This window comes from Arvicola amphibius, chromosome 14 (assembly GCF_903992535.2).
Source record: "Arvicola amphibius chromosome 14, mArvAmp1.2, whole genome shotgun sequence".
Classification (NCBI taxonomy): Eukaryota; Metazoa; Chordata; class Mammalia; order Rodentia; family Cricetidae; genus Arvicola; species Arvicola amphibius.
The window spans coordinates 26,145,582-26,168,810 of record NC_052060.1 but is presented as its reverse complement, the minus strand read 5'-3'; the positions used below and the strand labels follow the sequence as shown (position 1 = coordinate 26,168,810).

The following is a 23,229-nucleotide window of genomic DNA, read 5'->3' as shown; positions in this document are numbered from 1 at the left end:
GTCAGGTGTCTTAGACAAGAAAGGAGAAACAAATGCAACATATTTTTATATAATTAAACAAATACAGCAAGAACAAATGTAGTACACGTTTCTACAGTGAAAATAAGACTGCAGCATAAACAAAGGCCTAAAGTAATGCTGCACAACAAGCTACTTTACAGACTGCAGTGACTGCACAAACACTGATGCCTTCTGTCCTTTCAGCACACGAGACATTTAGTATTATTAATGCATTACCTACCAGTTAGTATTATTTAATGCATTACCTACCAGTTAGTATTATTTAATGCATTACCTACCAGTTAGGAGCTGACCAAGCAAACGCACTTTTAAAAAGCGAAAAATTACTCGTATGCCAACAAGTTTTTGTAATCTTTCAAAACAGCTCATTTGGCTACCTTTGGTCCTGAGATCGGATGACTGGTGTTTTTGGCAGATATTACAGGAGGGAAAGCATTCTGGAATGCAAACGCAGAAGAGACAGGATAGCCAATTCCACAGCTTGGGTAATTTAGTCTATTATCAACCTAAAAACCAAAATAAAAAATGATTGGAGATGAGAAATATACCTAAATTATAATCTGAAATATGCTGACCTAGAAGGCAAAGTAAAGTGTCTGCTAGTAATAATTACTAGTTAATAGAAATATCTCAGAGGCCAATTTTCTCGAAAAGTCACCACAAATGTTGCTTTTAAATAACCAAAGGCTGGAACCTCTTTGGTCCATCAGGAGGGCCTTCCAGACTAGCTATGTAAGTATGGGTCAAAGAACCTCCTGGGTTTACCACTGAATGGTGTTAACACAAGCCTGCCGAGGCATGTTCTTTATCTAGTCCTACTACAGAGACGGTGGAAGGAAGCGTGAGGACTCATCAACAGTCATAAAATAATTTTGTCAGACTGAATAAAAACAAGACTACTGTCTTTTAGCAGACAAGCTGAAACAAATGCGTGGTTCTACTAATTTTAGTATCATGTCATGAGAACAGTTTCTTAAGAGGCCGCTTGAGCGCCTCTAACACCAGTGGCAGGACTGTAACCCCTTACAGTTACTTAACAGCACTCACTAAAGAGTCAACTTTTCTAAGCTGATCATTTAGCCCTAGCCATTTCTTTCTGTATCCCTTTCCAACTGAGCAGCAGTCTTTTCCAAGCTCTCCACAATCTAATACAGTTAACGAGAGTAGGTTGAAAATTCAATTAGACATCTAAATTTAACAATCAGTGGCAATCCCTCATAGCCAGCAATATCCTTCTGGTGTACAGCTGGGGTAACTGTTCTATGTGATGGGGCCTGCAATAAGCGATCATAGAGTCTCAGCAAGTGTCGGAGAAAGTGGGACTTTACCATGGATTGCTAGCAAACTGCTAGGGAGTAGAAAAGAGTGGCCGAGTCTCTACTTATGTCTTACTGATTAAGGCAGGGGAGTGTATTAAGGCTGAACTGTAGTGGTAAGAGAAAGTCACAACTACACACGTCAACCAGGACAGAAAGCTGTCTGGTCCTTTCTGTAGCCTAGCAGACTTTTGTCTGTGTTCAGATATGACTGAAGAGTGCTCTTGTTTTTGTGTTGATTCATCAACAGACCACATCTGATGATGATATTCTATGTAATTGTTATGTTCAAGAGGAAAGCCTAGGTCTTTAACCATAATAAGCAAGTGCTTATTAGCCTTGCCGTCTCATAACACCAGGCCACCTCCTGGATCTAAAGAGCTGTCTTTCTTCTTCCTCCCATTCCTTGTGAGGCAAAGACTAAAAATGTCTCTCATGATGAAGTCTATGTTAATATGGCTGCCTCCCCACTTTGTTTACTGACCAAACCAGTGTAGGTTTTTCTCCACAGTAGTTCCAAACCTGAGCTTGACTTTAAACTATCTTTCTCTCTGTGTGTGTTCATGTATATTTAGTTTCAGTACACTTAATAATTATTTCTATAGAAAAGACTTATAAAGTGTGCCCTTTACACATACTGACATATAAGTACACACACACACAGTCAACCTATTTACAGACACAGAAGCATGAGACAGTCTCTGATTAAGTCGCGCGTGTCTAAACCGCACCTCCTGGGAAGGAGCTGCGGGGCTCGCAGCGTCGCTCACACGTCACCTGACTCTTACCACGTTCAGGCTGGGAGAAACCCCACTTCTGACGGCGGTGCTGCTACAACGTGCAGGCGGAGTGGTAGAGGGGCCCAGTGTGTCTTGTTTTCTTACCAGCTGGTTTTCATTTAGTTCTTTGTTTAGCCACGTGATTACTTAAATAGGAGAACAAAAAGCAGAACAGAATTTCATTTTAGATTTTTTTGAATAATTTAACACAATTAAATGATAATTAGTACTTTTCTCCCTTTGGTTTTTTTCACACAGGTTTCACCACGCAGGCCAAGTTAATGCTTTCTACCTCAGTCTCTCACGGGCTCAGATTATAAGTGTGCAAGACCACACCCACTATCAGTAGTTTCTGCAGTTCTACAGCTGCATTACACCAGTCACACAACATAACCCGGATACATTTGTAGTTAACGATGCCTATTTTTACAACAGCATATGGGAATTCTTATTCTATTGCTTTCCGAAGCACATACTTCTACAACTCAAAGTCTGACCGTTTTTGCTTTTAGAATAGTATCTTATTCTATGTCTGATGCCTGGTTCTTAGAACTGAGAAAACGTTCAATGACAGTTTCATCTTGCCAGGAATGGTGTCACATGCCTTAATCCCAGCACACTCAGAAGGCAAGAAGCAGACAGAGCTACACAGAAAGCCCCTTTCTATAAAACAAAATAAAGCAAACTTACAGCAGAAATTATTGCATATAGCAATAATTTCATTTATCTGTACTTTTACTAATTCAGATAAAAATTTCAAGTTAGCAATAAAATGAGGCAAAAAGCCTCATTTACAGAAAAATATAACTTACATTTTTCATTATTTTTTAAAAGTTGTTTACTTTCTTCAAGTTTCTCAACTGTAGTTTCTAATTGCTCTTGCAATTTGCATACCTGAAATATTCCAATCACAAGTCAATAAAAGTTACAGACTAAAGAAATGTATTATACTACTAATTACATGACTAATGACTACTGAAGCCACTAAATTAAGTTGGGCGGTGGTGGCGCACACCTTTAATCACAGCACTCGGGAGGATAGGCAGGTGGATCCTGAATTCGAGGCCAGCCTCGTCCTCAGAGCGAGTTCCAGAACATCCAGGACTACACAGAGAAACTGTCTCAAAAAACAAAAAACAAAAAACAAACAAAAATCCACTAAATGAAAAAAAAAGATTCAACTATGTAATTAAATATTTAAACATTAAAATAGGAGAATATATACCCAATTACCTATTCTGTACATATGAGAAGCAAGGTTTTAAAGTATTGATTACTAACACTGTGAACTAAAATGGGTTATTAATATCTACCTAATCTAGTGGGCTTTTGTTTAACGAAAAAAAAAGGCCAAAGCAACTGTCTTCATACAACCAAGTTGAAGTTTTAACATCTGTGTGGGAAGCTCACTAACTCTACACCAACCAGGAGACAGTGACCACCTCTTGCTCTTTGGCTCGAAGAGACTGTCCGGCATCCTGCAACTCCTTTCGCTCCTTCTGTAGCATTTCTTCCTTCTCAGCCAATAGTTTTTCTTGCTGAATAGTAACTGTATTCTTCAGTTTCAATTTACCCATGAGAGTTTTAAGATCCCCTTGTAACTTCTTGATAATTTCATTTGCCTACAAGAGAGCCTCATATGAATATTTATGCAAGTCAATGAAATGTTAATATTCTGCTAAATACTTCAAAGCGAACCTTCAGAAGTTCTGCTGATAATGATTTTATTGTAGCTTCAAGTTTTCCCAGTTGGACCTGATTTTTCTCACCATTTTCTTCTAAAGCCACCTGATATAAAAACAAAACACAAATAAGACACTGTATTTATTTAGGGAAAGCATCACTAGTAAATGTGATCGATTTATTTTTAAATTTTTACAAAAGACCTTTTGTTCTTGGATTGTATCGAATGCTTCTTTTGTTCTCAGAACAAGCTGGTCTTTATCCTTGATTTCCTGTTCTAAAACTGCCACTTTTGTTTGTAGCTGGTTAATATGCTTTTCTTTCTCATGGCATTCGGCATCCAGAGTACAATTCTCTCTTCTCAGAGAAAGGACCTCTTGCTTAGCCCGCTGCAGCTCCTGGGGTGGTTAGGGAAAGGAATTATTACAGATTTAAAAGGAAAAATGAGTCAGTTGGTTATTTAAAACTAAGGTATCTTGCTTGGGGTTAGAACGATGATTCAATGGATAAAAGCACTGGCTGCCCTTCCAGAAGATGCAGGTTCAATTCCCAGCAACCACAAGGCAGCTCACAACTGTTTCTAACTGTTGAGTCTCAAGAAATCTGATGCCCTCTTCTGGCCTCCACAGATACCAGGTACACACATGGTGCAAAGACATACACACAGGCTAAACATCCATACACATAAAAATAAACAAAAAATTTAAAAAACAAACAAAATACTCATTACCTTAAAAAAAAAAGAACTTTTCTGTTGGGTAGTGGTGGTGTATACCTTTAATCTCAGCACTTGGGAGGCAAAGGCAGGCTATAGGATCTTAAGCAAATAACAATAAAACTCTGCAGTGCAGCCCAATTATCTCTACAATGAAGATAATAATAGCACCTACATATGGGGTTAATTTCTGCAGGTCACTTCCACAGTGTCTGTCATTACCTTGCACATGCTCGGTAAGCATTAGCTATTGTCTAGCAGTAGAACGCTCAGTGGTCATTCAACTTCACAGAGCTGCGAGACTAAACGTGTCACCACTAGCCCTGTGAGACACGAACAGTGCACTAATATTAGAAGACACACTGAAAGAATCTCGGAGATGCCCTTTTATTTAATATTTATTCAAACATCAAACTAAAACAGCAGTTTATCTCAGTTCCTTCTTGAATCAGCACTTTTATCACATCTGCTATCCCTATTTCCTCTGCACTGAGAAGAGTACGGCAGGGCCCAGAGATCTGCAGAGCACCCGGGGAGCACACCTGCTCAGCAGTGTGGTGCGAAGTGAGAGCAAGGACTCCACCTCAGCAGCCCGTAAGTGGGACAAGAAGCAGCCAGCACTCTACCTCTTCCACACCAGCAAGTTTCGCTTTCAGTTCTCTGACAGTGGCGTCTCCTTTATACTTCTTCTCAGTGAGGTCTTTATTAGCTGCCTCTAATTCAGACACTCTGTTTTGAAGCTGGTGGATATTTCGTTGATGGAGGGCTTCCAGCTCCTTTTTCTGTTGCTCATGCTGCTGCTGGTACTGAACCTGTGCCTATTATAGAATGATAATGTCAAAGAAGAAAGAACAGAAAATTAGGGAAAAATCGGAAGAAAAATAGTCATAATTTCTTCCTCATTTTCAGATTTCCCTGCTTAGAAAAAGTCTGTTTCAATTAAAGATTTCATAAAAGAAAGTAAGCCAAACAAAGGTATATTTAACACTATTGTCAGCCGGGCGGTGGTGGCGCACGCCTTTAATCCCAGCATTCAGGAGGCAGAGGCAGGCGGATCTCTGTGAGTTCGAGACCAGCCTGGTCTACAAGAGCTAGCTCCAGGACAGGCTCTAAAGCTGCAGAGAAACCCTGTCTCGAAAAACCAAAAAAAAAAAAAACCACTATTGTCTTATTTGTAATTCCCCCAACACTCAAGAGGTATAAACCCGAGGATCAGAGCTACAGTCATTCTCTGCTACACAGCAAATCAAGACCATGTAGCCTGGGCTACACGAGATTCTAAAAAAACAGAGTAACCAGAATGGTGGAGGCTGAGAAGTAGATAGTCTCACTTTTATAGAGTAAAAATATATAAAATACCCAGTCACACATATTGTTTAATAAGAATGTAGATGAAAAAGGTGGGACCAAAGTGTAGTAGTACACACATTTAATCCTGCACTCAGAAGGTAAAGGCAAGTGAATCTCTGAGAGTTCCAGGATAGTCAGGTTACTCAGAGAGACAGAGAGAGAGGTATGCAGTGACTCTGCTGCAGCTGTCTGCCTTAGTAAGTACATCCCAGTCATTCAGAACTCATCGTTTGAGTATCATTTACCTTACGGCTCATTCCTGTACCATGTAGTTTTATCTGTATTGTGATGTACAGATGTTTCTTGCTATTATTCCCTAAACAACACTGTACAACAACTGTTTACATGGCATGTACATTATACTAGACATTATAAGTAATCTAGAGATGATCCAAGTATAGATAAGCACAAGTTATATATAAATAGCGTGCCATTTTATAGAAGGGACTTTTGAGCCTCTGTATACTTCATACACACACACACACACACACACACACACACACACACACACACATATATATCCTGAGTAATTCCAGTCCTTTATAGATACTGAATGACACCTGTACCTGACAAAAAAATTCATGTTTAGGATATACAAATAATTCCTAAAAATAAGTAAGAAACAGAAGGCCCTACCTCCCCGGGAGCAGCCAGTAGGCACAACAGGGAGCACCAATCAACCTCCGGCATGACCTGAACCTTGGCCCCAACTCCACCACCATCTTAGCCTTGGACTCACTGGCACCTGGAGGAATGACCACTGGAGACACAGCCCCAACTACATGACTTGGAGGAAAAGATGGGTAGACAACAAGGTAAAAAGCACACGCAACAACACAAAGAACAACATGACACCTCCAAATAAATAGCGAGTATACAACAGCAAGACTTGAACACACCACAACACTGATGAAGCAAAAGAAAATGATCTAAAAAATAATTTTAGGAAAATGTTTGAAGCACTTAAAAGAAGAAATGAAAAATTCCCTCAAAGAATTAGAGAGAAAAAAATTGGAAGAAATCAACAAATCCCTTAAAGAAAACCAAGAAAAAGCAATCAAACAGGTAAAAGAAACAATTCAAGACCTGAAAACCAAAATAGACAATAAAGAAAACACAAACTGAGGAAGTTCTGGAAATGGAAAATTTGGATAAATGGTCAGAAACCACAAATGCAAGCATAAACAGCAAAATACAAGAGATGGAAGAGAGGATCTCAGGCCTTGATGATACAATGAAGGAAACATTCATCGGTCACAGAAAATGTTAAATCAAACAAAAGCTTAACACAAAACATGCAGAAAATATGGGACACCATGAGAAGGCCAAACCTAAGAATAATAGGGTCAGAGGAAGGGGAACTCAACGGCACGGAAAATATACACAACAAAATTGTAGAAGAAAACTTTTCCAAAAATAAAAAGGACATGACTATGAAGTTACAAGAAGCTAACAGAACACCAAACAGACTGGACAAAAAAAAAGGCAGGGGAGCACCTCGCCACATAATCACAACACTAAACATACAGAATAAAGAAAGAATATTAAGAGCTGCAAAGGAAAAAGGCCAAGTAACATATAAAGGCAGACCTATCGGAATTACACCTGACTTCTCAATGGAAACAATAAAAGCCAGAAGGCCCTGGCCAAGCATTATGCAGAGATTAAGAGATCATGGATGCCAGCCCAGACTACAATACCCAACAAAATTTTCAATCAGCATAAAAGAAGAAAACAAGATATTCCACGACAAACCCAGATTTAAACAATACCTAACCACAAATCTAGCCCTACACAAAGTACTAGAAACTTTGTGTAGAAGGAAAACTCAAACCCAAGGAAGTCAGCTACACCCACAAAAACACAGGTAATAGATGATCTCACAGCAGCAAATCCCAAAGAAGAAAAAAGCACACACAATAAAATCACAACAACAAAAAAACAAAAATAACAGGAATTAGCAATCACTGGTCATCAATATTCCTTAATATAAATGGATTCAATTCACTTATAAAAAGACACAGGCTAACAGACTGAATATGAAAACAGAATCTATCCTCCTGTTGCGTACAATATACACACCTTGACCACAAAGACACTTTAGAGCAAGGGGTGGGAAAAAAATTCCAATCACATGGAACTAAGAAATAAGCTGGTGTAGTTATCCTAATATCTAACAAAATAGACTTCAAACTAAAATCAATCAAAAGAGACAAAGAAGGACATTTCATATTTTCACACAAAAAAATCATCAAGAGGAAATCTCAATACTGAATGTGCATGCTCCAAATGCAAGGGCACCCTCATATGTAAAAGAAACTTTACTAAAGCTTAAATCACACATTAAGCCCCACACACTAATAGTGGGACACTTCAACACTCTATTCTTACCAACTGGACAGGTCTGCCAGACAGAAACTTAACAGAGAAATAAGGGAACTAACAGATTTTATGACGTAAATGGACTTAACAGACATCTACAAAACATTCCATTCAAGCACAAAAAAAAAAAAAAAAAAGAACAAAAAAGAAAAAAAAAAAAACAACTCAGCACTTCACGGAACCTTCTCAAAAATTGACCACATACTTGGTAAACAAAGCAAACCTCAACAGATACAAAAATTAGAATATCCCCACATATCTTATCACCTTAGCTCAAAGTGAGATTTCAACAGCAACACTAATTTCAGAAAGCCCACAAACACATGGAAATTGAACCTGAATCACCAATGGGTCAAGGAAAAAATAAAAAAAGAAATTAAAACTTCCTAAAATTCAATGAAAATGACCGCACAACATACCCAAACTTATGGGAAACAATGAAAGCAGTGTTAAGAGAAAAGTTCACAGCACTAAATGTCTACATAAAGAAGCTGGGAAAATCCCACACTAACGAATAAGCAGCACACCTGAAAGCTCTAGAACAAAAAGAAGCAAACTCACCAAGGAGGACTAGACATCAGGAAATAACAAAATTGAGGGCTGAAATCGACAAAACTAGAAACAATACGAAAAATAAATGAAACAAAAAGTTGGTTTTTCGAGAAAAATCAACAAAATAGACAAACCTTTATCCAAATTAACAAAACCAGAAATGAAAAGGGGGACATGACAACAGACACAGAAAATACAGAGAGAATCATCAGGTCATACTTCAAAACCTGTACTCCACAAAATCAGAAAACATAAAGGAAATGGACAATTTTCTGGATAAATATCACTTACCAAAATTAAATCAAGAACAGATAAGCAAATTAAATAGACCTATAACTGCTAAAGAAATAGAAACAGTCACCAAAAGTCTCCCAACCAAAAAAAGCCCAGGGCCAGATGGTATCAGCACAGAATTCTTCTTTTTCATTTGTAGGCTGGGGAATAAATGAATAGAACAGTGTTTTCTACCCAATCATTTTCCCCAGCCAGCTTCAATGTTCCAAAGTTTAATTACCAGAGCAGGGAGGAGACCCTGGGCTGAACTCAACACTTTGGGAATCAGCACAGAAATCTACAAGATTTTAAAAGAAGAACCAATACCAATATTCCTCAAATTGTTTTACATAATAGAAACAGAAGGAACACTGGCAAACTCTTTTTATAAGGCTACAGTTACTCTGATATCCAAACCACACAAAGACACTACTAAGAAAGAGAATTACAGCCCAGCCTCACTCATGAACATTGATGCAAAAATACTCAAAAAAAAAAAAAAAAAAAAAAAAAAAGCTGGCAAACCGAATCTAAGAACACATCAGAAAAATCATCCACCATGACCAAGTAGGCTTCATTCCAGAGATGAGGGGATCGTTTAATATATGAAAATCTGTCAATGTAATTCATCATATAAATAAACTGAAAGGAAAAAAAAACACATAATCATCTCATTAGATGCTGCAAAAGCCTTCAACAAAATACAACATCCCTTCATGATAAAAGTCTTAGAACAGGGATACAAGGAACATACCTAAACATAATAAAGGCAATATACAGCAAGCTAACAGCCAACATCAAATTAAATGGAGAGAAACTCAAAGCGATCCCAATGGATCATGAACAAGACAAGGTTGTCGACCGTCCATATCTATTCAATATAGTACTTGAGGTTCTAGCAAGAGCCATAAGACAACTAAAGGAGATCAAGAGGATACAAATCAGAAAAGAAGTCAAACTGTCACTATTTGCTGATGATATGATAGTATAAATAAGTGACCCCAAAAATTCTACCAGGGAACTCCTACAACCCATAAACACCTTTAGCAATGTAGCAGGATACAAGATTAACTCAAAAAAATCAGTAGCCCTCCTTTATACAGATGATAAATGGACTGAGAAAGAAATCAAGAGAAACATCACCCTTCACAATAGCCACAAATAACATAAAATATCTTGGGGTAACTCTAACCAAACAAGTGAAAGACCTGTATGACAAGAGCTTTAAGTCTTTGAAGAAAGAAACTGAAGAAGATGTCGGAAAATGAGATCTTCCATGCTCTAGGGTAAGTAGAACTAACAGTAAAAATGACAATTTTACCAAAAGTAATCTACAGATTCAATGCAATGCCCATCAAAATCCCAGCAAATTCTTCACAGACATCAAAAGAACGATACTCAACTTCATATGGGGGAAAAACCATGATACCCAAAACAATCCTGTACAATAAAGGAACTTCTGGAGGCATCACAATCCCTGACTTCAGACTCTACTATAGAGCTACAGTACTGAAAACAGCCTGATAGTGACATAAAAACAGACAGGAGGACCAATGGAATCAACTCGAAGACCCGGATATCAATCCACACACCTACGAACAACTGATTTTTGACAAGAAACTGAAAGTACAAAATGAAAAAAAAGAAAGCTTGTTCAACAAATGGTTCTGGCATAACTGGATATCAACATGTAGAGGAATGAAAATAGATCCATATCTATCGCCATGTACAAAACTCAAGTCCAGATTCTGAGATTCCTGGAGACAGGACCACTATTTTCAGACTGAGGTTTGAAGTCCTGCCTGAAGCTTGACGAGTAAAGCGCCTCTGACTGGATGGCACAAGTCAATCTCAAAGGGAAAAGACCCCCATCATTTCCCAAGGAAAGGGAGTGTACACCTGCACAGAAAGACATGTAGTAGGTTGCTCACATCAGTTTAATATTGAATAACAAAGTATCACAAATAATTCAAGGTCAGTCAACAGGAAAACAATTAAGTCATGGTCTAGTCATATATTAGAATACTATACAATAATAAAAGGCAATCATACAATTGAATTTCAGAGCTGTTATGCTGAGGGAGGGAAATGATACAGAAACATACTATTTGATACACTGAAGAACAAATAAAACCAAGCACTGATGGCAGCAGTCAGAAAGGTGATGACTCCATATGGTAATCTGAATGCAAAGGACAACCAGAGGCTCATAGGGAGTGGTATTATTTACAAGGATTAGAAGGTGTGGCTTTGTTGGAGAAAGTGTACTACAGGGGGCAGGCTTTGAGGTTTCAGATGCTCAAGCCACACCCAGTGGTTCACTCTATTCCTGCTGCCTGTGGATCCAGATGCAGCTATCTCTGCAGAACCAAGTCTGCCTGCTCGCTGCTGTCCTGATAATGAGCTGAACCTCTGAACTGTAAGCTAGCCCCAGTTAAATGCTTTTCTTTATAACACTTGCTATGGTCATGGTGTCTCTTCACAGCAATAGAAACTCTAACTAAGACACCCCCATAAGAGTAGCACACAGACTGGAAAAGCATATAAGGGAGCCTTGAAGGGTGATACAATAATCTAAAATTTATTTGAATTAAAGTTATACTTATAAAAAATCCAATTATATCCTTAACAGCAAATAACTAATATTAAGTACATTAAAAATTTATTATTAAAGCTATAAAACTGAAGTTAAGAAGTCTCACTACTAAAGAGCAAATGGAGTAAAGGTCAAAAAGTAATCCACAGAAGAAATGAAAAGGTAAAGTCATGTGACAAAATGCTTAGCTTCATACAAAGATTTCACAGGAATTGACGCAAACTTTAGTGCCCATCAGGGGCAAATACAAAAATGACTAACAGTATCAGGAGCACAGGGAAATAAGCACCTTGGGATTCCCGGGTGGCATCGTCGTTCAGGTGACAAGTATGTATCAGTGAAATTCTATATGGATGGATGCATTACAACGTGAACAGAAAACTGACTGCTCACAGTAACCAAAATTTCAAAGCATTTAAAAGCCTACCAGTATTAAAAAATAAAGTCTACCAGTTTGATAAGTAGTTAATTTAAGTTGTATCTGAATAACGAGTAATAGCCATAGCATTAAAAAGGAGTGTTTGCATTAATAAAGAATATCTTAAGATTTTTTAAAAAGTTATAATTAATATATCTAATAAAATTTTATTAGCATGGAAGAAAATGTGTATCTATACTTACATTGTTACAAATTTATAAACAAATAATTGTAAATTGCATACCATTCATATATACATAGAGAAAAGTCTAGAAAAAGATATCAAATTATCTGCACCGAATTGAGAATCAATATGATGACCTTAATAGAGGACCACCAGGTCACCCAGGAAGGGTGAGGCTGATGGATGGGAAGTCACGCAGAATAAGATGCCTAGGATGACTATATAATCTCTGAATAGTAAGACTTTGAAAAATAAGCTTTCAATTTGAATTTCACATACTTGTTAGATGTTTGAAAATTTAAAGCAAGCATTTATTACTTTTATAGTTAATGAAAAAACTAACTCTTCGACATTTTCCAGGTACCTTTAACGTTCTTACCTGCAAGGCTTTTTCCTTCTCATTTGTTAACTCCTGAGAATGTTTATTTGCCAATGATGCTGTGTGTGAGGCCCATTCACTCCGCAGTTTATCTAATTCTTGTGTTTTCTCTGATAACGTCTATAATAGAGGTTAGTAAACATCAATAGGATATAGTCTTTGAATATACTACACTTCAGACAAGGGCACTGGAAAGGAAATTTTGGCTTTCCAATGCATACTTAACATTTTTCCCACAGATTAACTTAAAGACATCAGATGAGAATAAAAAAGATGACAAGTGACGTTTAAACCACCTTTAAACTTTTAATTTCATCCAGCTCTTCAGCGCCAAATCCTTTCCTCTGACATTAAGAGACCTGGGTTTATTAAGTCTCAACTAAATTTACTTCTTATACCTAAGTACAGTAGCATTGTCCCCCCACAGGGACCAAGTTGTACAGGAGTATTTCCTGCCTACAGCCATGCTGCTTAGCAAGTACTTTCACCCTAGATTTCAAAGATAAAGGGCAAAGAGTAGTGGCCATGATCAAAATCATGCTAAGCCCATCAAAGGACTAATTCTGATCTTAATACAGGAAAAAAGGAAAGAAGGATGGAAACTAAAAAGTCATTTTAAGCCAAACAAATAAATAAAATGCAAGAGCCAACAAGAGCTTCCACCAAGTCTGACTGATGTGGGAGGATCTTCTGTTTGAGTTGATTTCATTGGTTAATGAAGAAACTGCCTGGCCCATTTGATTGCCAGCCCTTAGGTGGGCAGAGTAGACAGAACAGAATGCTGGGAAGGGAAGTTAATAAATGGCCATGCCTCTGCTCTCTGAGCCAGACTGCCGTGCCTCACCTCAGGGAGACAGTCGCCATGAAGCCAGCCACCAGGACAGACGTGCTGAATCTTTCCCGGTAAGACACCACTTTGTGGTGTTACACAGATTATTAGATATGGGTTAGTCAAGATGTGAGTAAGAGGCTGAAACTAACGGGCCAGGCAGTGTTTAAAAGAATACAATTTGTGTGTTGTTATTTCGCGTGTAAAGCTAGCCTTGCTGGAGCTGGATGGTGGGATGCAGCCCGCTGCTCCATCACTACATCTGATGGTCTGAGTTTGATTCCTGATACCTATGGCAGAAAGAGAGAAACCCAACTCCCACAAGTTCTCCTCTGATCTCCACTCGCATGCCATGGTACACACATGCCTACACACAAACAGAAGCACACATACAATAAATAAATGAAATAATTTTTAAAGGAAAGAGAATAAGTGATAGATACTAAGCATTGTCTTACTTAATGATGACTTAGAAAATATGTCGTATGTTAGGGATGGCAGGGTGGAATATCTAAAAGAAAGCATCCACTTAAGATAATTAACTAATAGGGGAACGGAACAAAGATGAGATTCCATGGTAACATACTTTGAAAGAACATACACAAAGGCTTGTGTTTAATCAAGAAAGAATTCAGAACCAATGTCTGGACGACTTACAAAGACAAAATGAAATCTGAATTACCTCTTGTGTAATGTGCAGTTGCCTGGTAACATCGTCTAGTGATTTAGTCAATGATAATTTTTCTTCCTATTTATAAAAATAAAATTATGCAGCTTACAATTTAATACAATCATCCATAGCCAAACTATTCAAAGTGCAGCAAAATACAACACCATCATCATGCAAAGAGCCTATTGGACATGCAAAAACCCAGGCCTTCTAAAAGGAACCTGCATTTTCATAAGACTTCAGATGATCTGTGCACCCTGAGTACTAGCTATGCAATGATCTGACTGAAATCTTTTTTCGTTTTGTTTTTTTCTTTGTTTTTTCAAGATAGGGTTTTACACAAAGTTTCTCTGTGTAGCTTTGGCTGTCCTAGAACTCACTGTATAGACCAGGCTGTCTTCAAACTCACAGAGATCTGCCTGCCTTTACCTACCAAGCACTGGGATTAAAAGTGTGTGGCACTGCCACCCAGCCCCTGAATTTTTCTTTCTTAAGCAGCAACACTTACACCATCTTGTGCCACAAACTTTATGCAGCATCTTACAATATTCAGAACATGTTCATATGCCTATTTTCAAACGTATTTGCTAACTGATGTTGGGTATAGTATGCTAAGATGTGTTACTTTTATGTTGCATTTTTTTTAACTCTGCGAAGCTTTGATACTTTGCCTGCCTAGAATACCTGATGGTCTAATAAAGATCTGAACGGCCACAGTGAGGCAGGAGAAAAGGTAGGTGGGGCTGGCAGACAGAGAATATATAGAAGGAGAAATCTGGGAGGAGAGAAGTGGCCAGAGAAGGAGGAGGACATCAGGGGTCAGCCATCCAGCTACACAGCAATCCACAGAGTAAGAGTAAGATTTACAAAAGACAATAGAAAAAGCCCAGAGGCAAAAGGTAGATGGGGTAATAAAAGTTCAGAAAAGCTGGCAAGAACAAGCCAAGCTAAGGCTGGACATTTATAACTAAGAAAAAGCTTCCATGTGATTTATTTGGGGAGCTGGATAGTGGGCCCCCCAAAAGAGCCAAAAATAAAAGAGTAAAAAACACGCACTGCTACTACAAACTGACACAATGGCGACACGGAGCTCAGGTGCCTAAGGCCAGAGCAAAGCACTAAGTATTCTGGGCCCTAAGTTTCTCTACTGTGGATCTAGCTCTAGACTTACAGCTATAGGCAGTAGCTAAACGAAAACCAATAAAATTCACTACAAAAAAGAAAGAGCAATATGGCTCCTCAGCAATTTATAAAGTACTCAGGTGAACAGTTTAAAAGAGTGACTTAAATTCAAAGTCTTACCTTGCTGCATTTCAGACAGCCTGCTAGAAATTTCTTTATCTCTACATCATTTCCAGGTAAAAGCTTTAATGACAGGTGAATAAGATGCTTGAAAGGATTTGTCTCCACGACATTTAAAAATACTGGCAAGTTATCCAAAAGAGTTGCTGAAGAAATGAGCTGCAGCAGAAACCTTAGAAGAGAAAAGTCACATTATAGCACGCAGAACTGTGAAACCCTGCCGCTGCATCACGGACTCCCACTCAGACCATGAGCAGGAAATTAAAAATCATAGGGGCTGTGTGAAAGAGGCTACGGAAAAAGATAAAGAAGAGTATGGCAGGGTGTTGAACGAAAACAGTCCTTGAGTTCATAGCAGGAGACAAAAGAGGAAACAGAGAGAAAGCAAAAACTAAAAACAAAAACTCAGCATACCACAGGGGAGACCAGAGCACCAGCTCTTTTCTGGCAACTTACCTTTAAATTACGGACTATCCTTTTCCCTGTAAACTCTCAGAATGATCACATAGCCTTGACTCACAAGACAAAGGTCTTTATAGAAGAATTATACCTAATAAACATGAAAAAAGTGCATGGAGGTAGAGGGCGGGCAGCACAAGCCTTTAATCCCAGCACCAGGGAGGCGAGGCAGGAGGCTCTCTGTGAACTGAAGGCCAGTCTGGTCTACAGAGTAAGTTCCAAAACAGACAGTACTACATAGTAAGACCCTGTATCAAAAAAGAGGGGGGAGTCAGAAGTTTGTGGTGCACTCCTTTAATCTCACACTTAAGGCAGAGCCAGGTTGATCTCTATAAATTCAAAGCCAGTCTGATCTACAGAGCAAGTTCCAGGGCAGCCAAAACTACAAAGAGAAACCCTGTTTACAAAAAAAGAAAAAGAAAAGAAAAAAAATACTAAATACTACAGAAAAACACTTCAGAGTTTCTACTATAACAAGATATTAAACAATAGTCAGCAGTTGTTCAAGCCGAGAAACAGCCCAAGGTGAACTTATCATCATCAGGAGTCAGCAGCACATGACCATGAACATAAATGCAATTACTACAAAAACGAAAATGCTATTAAATAGTTCAACTAGCTTGGTGCTGGAGAGACGGCTCAGCAGTTAAGAGTACTTGCTGCTCTTTCCAAGGACCTGAATTCAGTTCCTAGCACCCAGGTTGGCAGCTCACATCTGCCTGCAGCTCCAGGAGATTTGACACACCATCTGGCCTCCAAGGACCCCCATACACATAGAGACACATAAATAAGAAATGAATCTTAGGCTGTGTAGTAGCAGCACACACCTTTAATTCCAGCACTAAGAAGGCAGAGGTAGGCAAATCTCTGTGAGTTCAAGGCCAGCCTTGACTACAGAGTGAGTTCCAGGACAGCCAGGGCTACACAGAGAAACTCTGCCTCAGAAAACCAAAAAGAAAAAGAAAAAACGAACATTAATAAATAAATCTTGGTAAAACAATTATTTTTAAAGCTAACTTTAAAAGCTGCATCAAACCATGTAAATTAATATTCAAATATTTCTTATTTTAGTCAAGATTTCTTTTTTATTTTACTTTATATGCATTGGTATTTTATCTGCATGTATGTCTGTATGAAGGTGCTGGATCTCCTGAAACTGGAGTCACAGACAGTTGTGAACTGTCATGTGGGTGCTGGGAATTGAATCCTGGTCCTCTGGAAGAGCAGCCAGTGTTCTTAACCACAGAGCCATCTCTCCAGCCCCCAGTTAAGATTTCTTAAAATTTGGGGTTTAACTGAGCCCTAATCCCAGTTTTAAAAAAATAAATAAAGGGGGGGCATTTGTAATACATGGAAAATATCAATTGTATCAATTATCTCTCAAAGAGGAGTCTGTGTAGAGGTCTAGTGCCATGGCACTCCCAAGCCTTACCTTGGAGTCTCTTTCACATGTTCCTGGGTACACTGCTGAAGGAGGTCTATAAACTTCTGTGGAAAAGCTAAGAAGTCCACCAGGAGACCCTGCTGCAATTTTAAACTATACAGAAAACAGAAAAACAGTTCTTCAGAAACTTAATTACTATCTTTAGTTATCATTCATAGACTAAAATATTCTTTATTTACTAATGTCATCACTATTTAATGTTACACCTAAAGTCCGAATCCCCAAAACATCACCAGAAAACTGTATCCGCTGCTAAAGCAAAGAGTAAAAAAAAAAAAAAAAAAACTAAACTAGGGAACTTTTGATTTGAATCAACCTTATCTAATGGGAGTTGAGAAAGTCAACCAAAGCATCAAAATTCTGAACTATTTAATATATAATAATATAAAAACTAATAATCTATAAAACATTTATCTTTTAAAATACTCTGCCAACAATTATAAGACAGTCAATATTCCCAGAATAACTTACCGTCTGAACAGGTATGTTTCAAAAAAGAATAGTGTAAACACATAAAATTCAGAAAGTAATTCCTAGACTATACATAGGGCCAGCAAATAAGAAAGTACTTACCTTTGAAAATCTTCCTCAGATATAACAAGGTTATATAGAAAAAATGGATCTGTATCATCAGTCAGACGGATGACTAAATCCTAAAGAAAAGATTACTTTTTTAAAAAATGTTTTCAGTAGGTCTTTTGTAAAAATGAAATTATTCAACAACATCAATATATCAGTTGTATGTCAGAGTACTGTTTGCTGGCGCTGCTTAATTTTACTAGTCTTGAGAGAGTGAGCATCTTAAACAGGGGCAGACATTTGGCTCCACGAGAGCTGCATGGGGTGTGCAGAAGCTGGCGAAATGCTGGAAGTTAGGGCATCTTCTATGGGGTCAGAAAAGGGGAGCTTTGCACTCTGGCACCACGGCAAGACTCAACGACTGTATTTTCAGTTTCCCTCAAATTAACTGGTCTGGTATTTCAAAAGCAGCAAACACAATCATCAAAACTGACAATCATCTACTCAAGAAAAGGAAGGGGCTTTTGTCGCTCAGATGGTGAGTATCAGGTGACATGTTTCCAGGGCTTTCCAGGAGGCCTCCCACTCCAGCTGTCCACTAAAGAGACAATCCATGGGTTTCCTTTTTTAATGAAATAGGTTCCTTTCATAAGGACACTTGCCAGGTTGTTAAATTCAAGGTGTGACAGAAATCACAGCCGACAGGTAGGTACACAAAAACAATCAACTTCAGAGAACACCGGTCCAAGGAAAACCCATACCTTGTAAGAGGAGCTAACAAAGAACTTGAAGAAAGTCTACTCATTTCTAAGGAGCTACTAGAGGAATGGAAACATTGAAGCAATTTATTAATGAGGCTTAAAAAACATGAAGAAGTACCATATGTAAGATTAACATGTTACTCTGTGTTCTAAAAAATCGACAAACTGGGGGCTTACTAAATACCTCAGAACAGCTTGTGATCCAGTAACCTCTATTTAAATACTTCTTGAAAGTCGCCTCAGATGCTACTGAAAACCAACAGCAAGCCAAAAACTACAGTTCCTGCTAACTACAACATGCTTGCATGTGTTCAGGGAAAGTTGCAACATAGAAAAAATATGCTACACTTAGTCCTATGGCCTGTATCTTTAGTGCTGTCAATTTTTTTTTTAAGATAGGGCATCTATTATATAACCTAGGTTGGATGCCAAAGAACTCTCAATCCTTCTTCCTCCTCTTGAATACTGGGATTACAGGCATGTATCACCGCATTCAACTCAATTTTGAAGTTCACATCAAATTCACACTCTAAATCAAAATGTAAAGTAAGCTAATCTTTTAAATGCTCAGAGCATGCCCAGATTGTTACATCAACCCCTAATTCTTCTTGGATTTAGTAATACATGGTATAATTAAATTTAAATGGCTGGCTTAGATTTCACCACCCTATTCTTGCAACAGTTATAAAATGACCCAAAAATTTAAAAAATGGATTTAACAAGAGTCATCCTTTTTAAACTCCATAATTTTATTATAATAGCAAAAAGATCAGGAGAGCACAAGTAGTTCACCACTACCATAAACTGGACAGCAGAATTTCTCATGTTTGGGGAAATGCAAGAGTCAGCATATGTAGAATACAATGGATAAGCCTCGCCTGGTAAAACCACCTTAGTGATCATAGGATGACTAAATATAGGTAAGTACAGATCTCATTTTCTTAAAACAAAACAAAACCACAACAATAATTACATCACACAAATGCTCATATTTCAAAAAAAAAAAAACCAAAAAACTAGATACCAACCTTTCTGTGCACTGGGTTAGAAAGCGACTGTAGTTCAATGCTCACTCTGACACTTCCTCTCCTGAGAGGACAAAAAGACAGGAGCAACTCAGAAATGTTCAAGAGACATGAGTTCCACTACCCAAATACCAGTTAACCCTACTGACCACAAGCCTCTCCATAGGTGCCCTCAAGCTTATGAACAGGTTCTAGAATGTACGCTGGGCACAGCTGCTCTAATAAATAACAAGTAGTCCGTAATGGACGGCTTAATTTTTGTCACTTTTAAAATGAAGATATTGTAAACTAAAGATGCTGTGGACTAAATGGGGAGAACAATCAGGGTGCCTATTGCTTGTATTCTGGTAAGTAACTTACTGCCAGATTCCAAATAGCATCTACTAAGAGACAGACCATCTTTTAGTAACAACTTTTAGATCTGAAAATTACCACTGCAATGATCAAACTGACTTACATAGAGATATTATCTTAAAAAGTTAAAATATTATAAAAATTACATTATTTTTATACTCAAGGAAATGACAATCACTATCCTGTTACATACATTAAGTATTTTAAACCCCAAAACAAATCTACATAAAACATTCTCTGTGCATTATAGTCATATGAGTATTTTCAACACGTTTACTATTATCTGCCTCATTCACTCTGAGAGAGTGAAGCCACAACACTCCACATTCTATGCAGTATCCATTATGAACAAGGATTAAAAGAAGTAATAACATTAAACTGAGGAACAAAATAAAGATAAAATTAGTGAAAAACATTTACATATCTCAAAACTATTCTGCTAAATTGAGCAATAAGGGCCTTTCTTTGATATGTGTGTGTATGTGGGGGGGGGGGATTAAACAAATTTGTGGTGGTTTGAATATGAATGGCCTCCATAGGTTCATATGTTTGAACACTTGATCCCAAGTTAGTGGAACTTCCAGAAGGATGAGGAGCTGTGACCTTTGGGGAGGGGTGTGTCACTGGGGAAGGGATTTGAGGTTTCAAAGGACTCATTCCCAGTGTGGTCTGTCTCCTGCTTGCCCTCAGATGTTGCTTCAGCTACCTGCTACCTTCCACTCTGCCGTCATGGACCCTAATTCTGAAATTTAAGCTTAAAAAAGCATTTCTTCTATATGTTACTGTAGTCATGGTCTCTTATCACAGCAATAGAAATGTAACTAAAATAAAATTGTATCTGCTCAAGCTTAGATTCTTCTAAAGATTTGGTTTAAACCTTTTCCATATTCTACTTATCTACAACAGAAGTAAGAAGGATAGACAGACACAGCAACTGACAATGGATGGGGAAAGTGGAAAGGGACAAGATTCAACTGCTAAGATCTTTTTTAAGCTTGGATTTGCAATTCTATATTGTTTTAAAATGTATCATTTTAGCCTGGTGGTGGTGGTTCCCATCGCTCAGGAGGCAGAGACAGGTGGATCTCTGTGAGTTCCAGGCCAGTCTGGTCTACAGAGTGAGTTCCAGGACAGGCTCCAAAGCTACACAGAGAAACCCTGTCTCTAAAAACCAAAAACCAAAAACAAAACAAACAACAACAACAAAAAAACCAACACAACAACAAAAGTAAGAAAAGAAAGAAAAAAAGAAAAAGAAAAAACACACACACCCAACCAATGAGAAATAAAGTTTCCTTTATCGTTTAAGAATTATTTGAGGGGCTGGAGAGATGGCTCGGCGGTTAAGAGCACTGCCTACTCTTCTGAAGGTCCTGAGTTCAATTCCCAGCAACCACATGGTGGCTCATAACCATCTGTAATGAGATCTGGTGCCCTCTTCTGGCCTGCAGGCATACACACGGACAGAATATTGTATACATAATAAATAAATAAATATTTTTTAAAAAGAATTATTTGATTTGGATATTCTCTCTCTGCCTTTTGGTGAGTTTAGATAAAGGTTTGTCTATTTTTTTGATTTTCTCGAAGGACCAACTTTGTCTCATTGATTCTTTGTATTGTTTTCTATGTTTCTATTTTGTTGATTTCAGCTCTCAATTTGATTATTTCCTGCTGTCTAGTTCTCTTGGGTGAGTTTGCTTCTTTTTGTTCTAAAGTTTTCAAATGTTCTGTTAATTCACTAGTGTGGGATTTTTTCCAGCTTCTTATGTAGGCATTTAGTGCTATGAACTTTCCTCTTAACACTACTTTCATTGTGTCCCATAAATCAGGGTATGTTGTGTGGTTACTTTCATTGAATTTTAGGAAGTCTTTAATTTCTCCCTTTATTTCTTCCTTGACCCATTGATGCTTCAGGTGAGCATTGTTGTTTAATTTCCATGTGTTTGTACACATCAGAAAAAAATAATGACATCTTGAAATTTGCAGGAAAATGGATGGAGCTAGAAAAAAAAAATCATATTGAGTGAGGTAACCCAGACCCAGAAAGACAAATATCATATGTACTCACTCATAAGTGGTTTTTAAACATAAAGCAAAGAAAACTAGCCTGCAATTCACAATCCCAGAGAACCTAGACAACAATGAAGACCCTAAGAGAGACATACATGGATCTAATCTACATGGGAAGTAGAAAAAGACAAGATCTTCTGAGTAAATTGGGAGCATGGGAACTTTGGTGGGGGTTGAAGAGGAGGGGAGAGGATGGGAGGAGAGCAGAGAAAAATGTATAGATCAATAAAATCAATTAAAAAAAGAAAAACCCAAAACCACCTCTAGAAATATGTGGTAGGTAAATTTGAGACTGCAGCTATAGCATCTCAAACCACAAATCTTATTTGCTGTTTTAGAAAGATTCATGATATAAGAGCATTAAAACAAATAAATAAAATCCCAGTGAAATACACCACTTATCTCGAGGCCGCACCTTAAACATTGTTTGTAACCGAATAACACCCTCTAGACCAGTCAGATCTAGCCAGGTTGGTTTACTTATTTATTTTTAAGTAAAGATCTTAAACATTAGACACCAGAGCTGGAGTTCCGCCCATTGCTGCCATCTAGAAGCTGTGATCTTATCCTCTCGGTGCACAAAAAACAAAAGCTACCGTAAGCCAGGTACTCTGCTGGGTGCTAAGGATACAAACAGAAGCAAACACAGTTCATGTCCGCAAACTGAAGTCAGATCAAGTTACCTAGATTTATCTGATTGTTTTAGGGCTCAAGAGACAGAAAAGAAGAGCTATTAATGTCTACTGCTGGATACCTGAGAGAGAGAGACAGAGAGACAAAGAGAGAGCGAGAGAGAGAGAGAGAGAGAGAGAGAGAGAGAGAGAGAGAGAGAGAGAGAGAGAGAGAGAGCGAGCGCTATCCCAACCAACAATAATTTTGGTGGTTATTTCCCTTACAGAGAAGAACCCAAGGCACATCACAAAGCCCCAAACTTGAACTTATCTCTTTATTACATAATGCTACCTAAAAAATGATTAAAGACAATTAATCTCAACTTAGGCACCCAGTTTTATAGTTGGTCTCAAACTCAGAGCGTCACCTGCCCCTGCCTGAATGCTAGCATCCCACCACACCTGGCCATCTAGTCAACTTTAAAAGATCCTTACTGGAGAGGGGCGCTGGGGAGATGGCACAGTTAGCAAGTG

General features: G+C 38.1%; 1 protein-coding gene and 2 non-coding genes across 4 annotated transcripts in view; all 3 read right to left on the bottom strand.

Annotated features, from left to right (window-relative positions):
* The window catches only part of Sass6 (SAS-6 centriolar assembly protein), a 34,530-nt gene that overhangs the window by 7,912 nt on the left and 3,389 nt on the right, over positions 1–23,229 (bottom strand). For both annotated transcript variants that reach the window (XM_038311208.1, XM_038311209.1), the window contains exons 2-14: positions 19,661–19,721; positions 17,926–18,005; positions 17,341–17,445; positions 15,450–15,621; positions 14,160–14,225; positions 12,649–12,768; positions 5,141–5,332; positions 4,003–4,197; positions 3,815–3,904; positions 3,559–3,738; positions 2,929–3,010; positions 2,126–2,262; positions 399–527 (exon numbers count right to left, since the gene is read on the bottom strand). In XM_038311208.1, the coding sequence (XP_038167136.1) occupies positions 399–527; positions 2,126–2,262; positions 2,929–3,010; positions 3,559–3,738; positions 3,815–3,904; positions 4,003–4,197; positions 5,141–5,332; positions 12,649–12,768; positions 14,160–14,225; positions 15,450–15,621; positions 17,341–17,445; positions 17,926–18,005; positions 19,661–19,721 (1,609 nt within the window). The remainder of the gene's footprint in view (positions 1–398; positions 528–2,125; positions 2,263–2,928; positions 3,011–3,558; positions 3,739–3,814; positions 3,905–4,002; positions 4,198–5,140; positions 5,333–12,648; positions 12,769–14,159; positions 14,226–15,449; positions 15,622–17,340; positions 17,446–17,925; positions 18,006–19,660; positions 19,722–23,229) is intronic.
* LOC119801576 lies at positions 9,224–9,355 on the bottom strand. Its single transcript, XR_005283258.1, has one exon. It is a non-coding gene; the product is annotated as a small nucleolar RNA SNORA36 family (small nucleolar RNA).
* LOC119801544 lies at positions 19,404–19,560 on the bottom strand. The gene has a single exon (XR_005283229.1). It is a non-coding gene; the product is annotated as a U1 spliceosomal RNA (small nuclear RNA).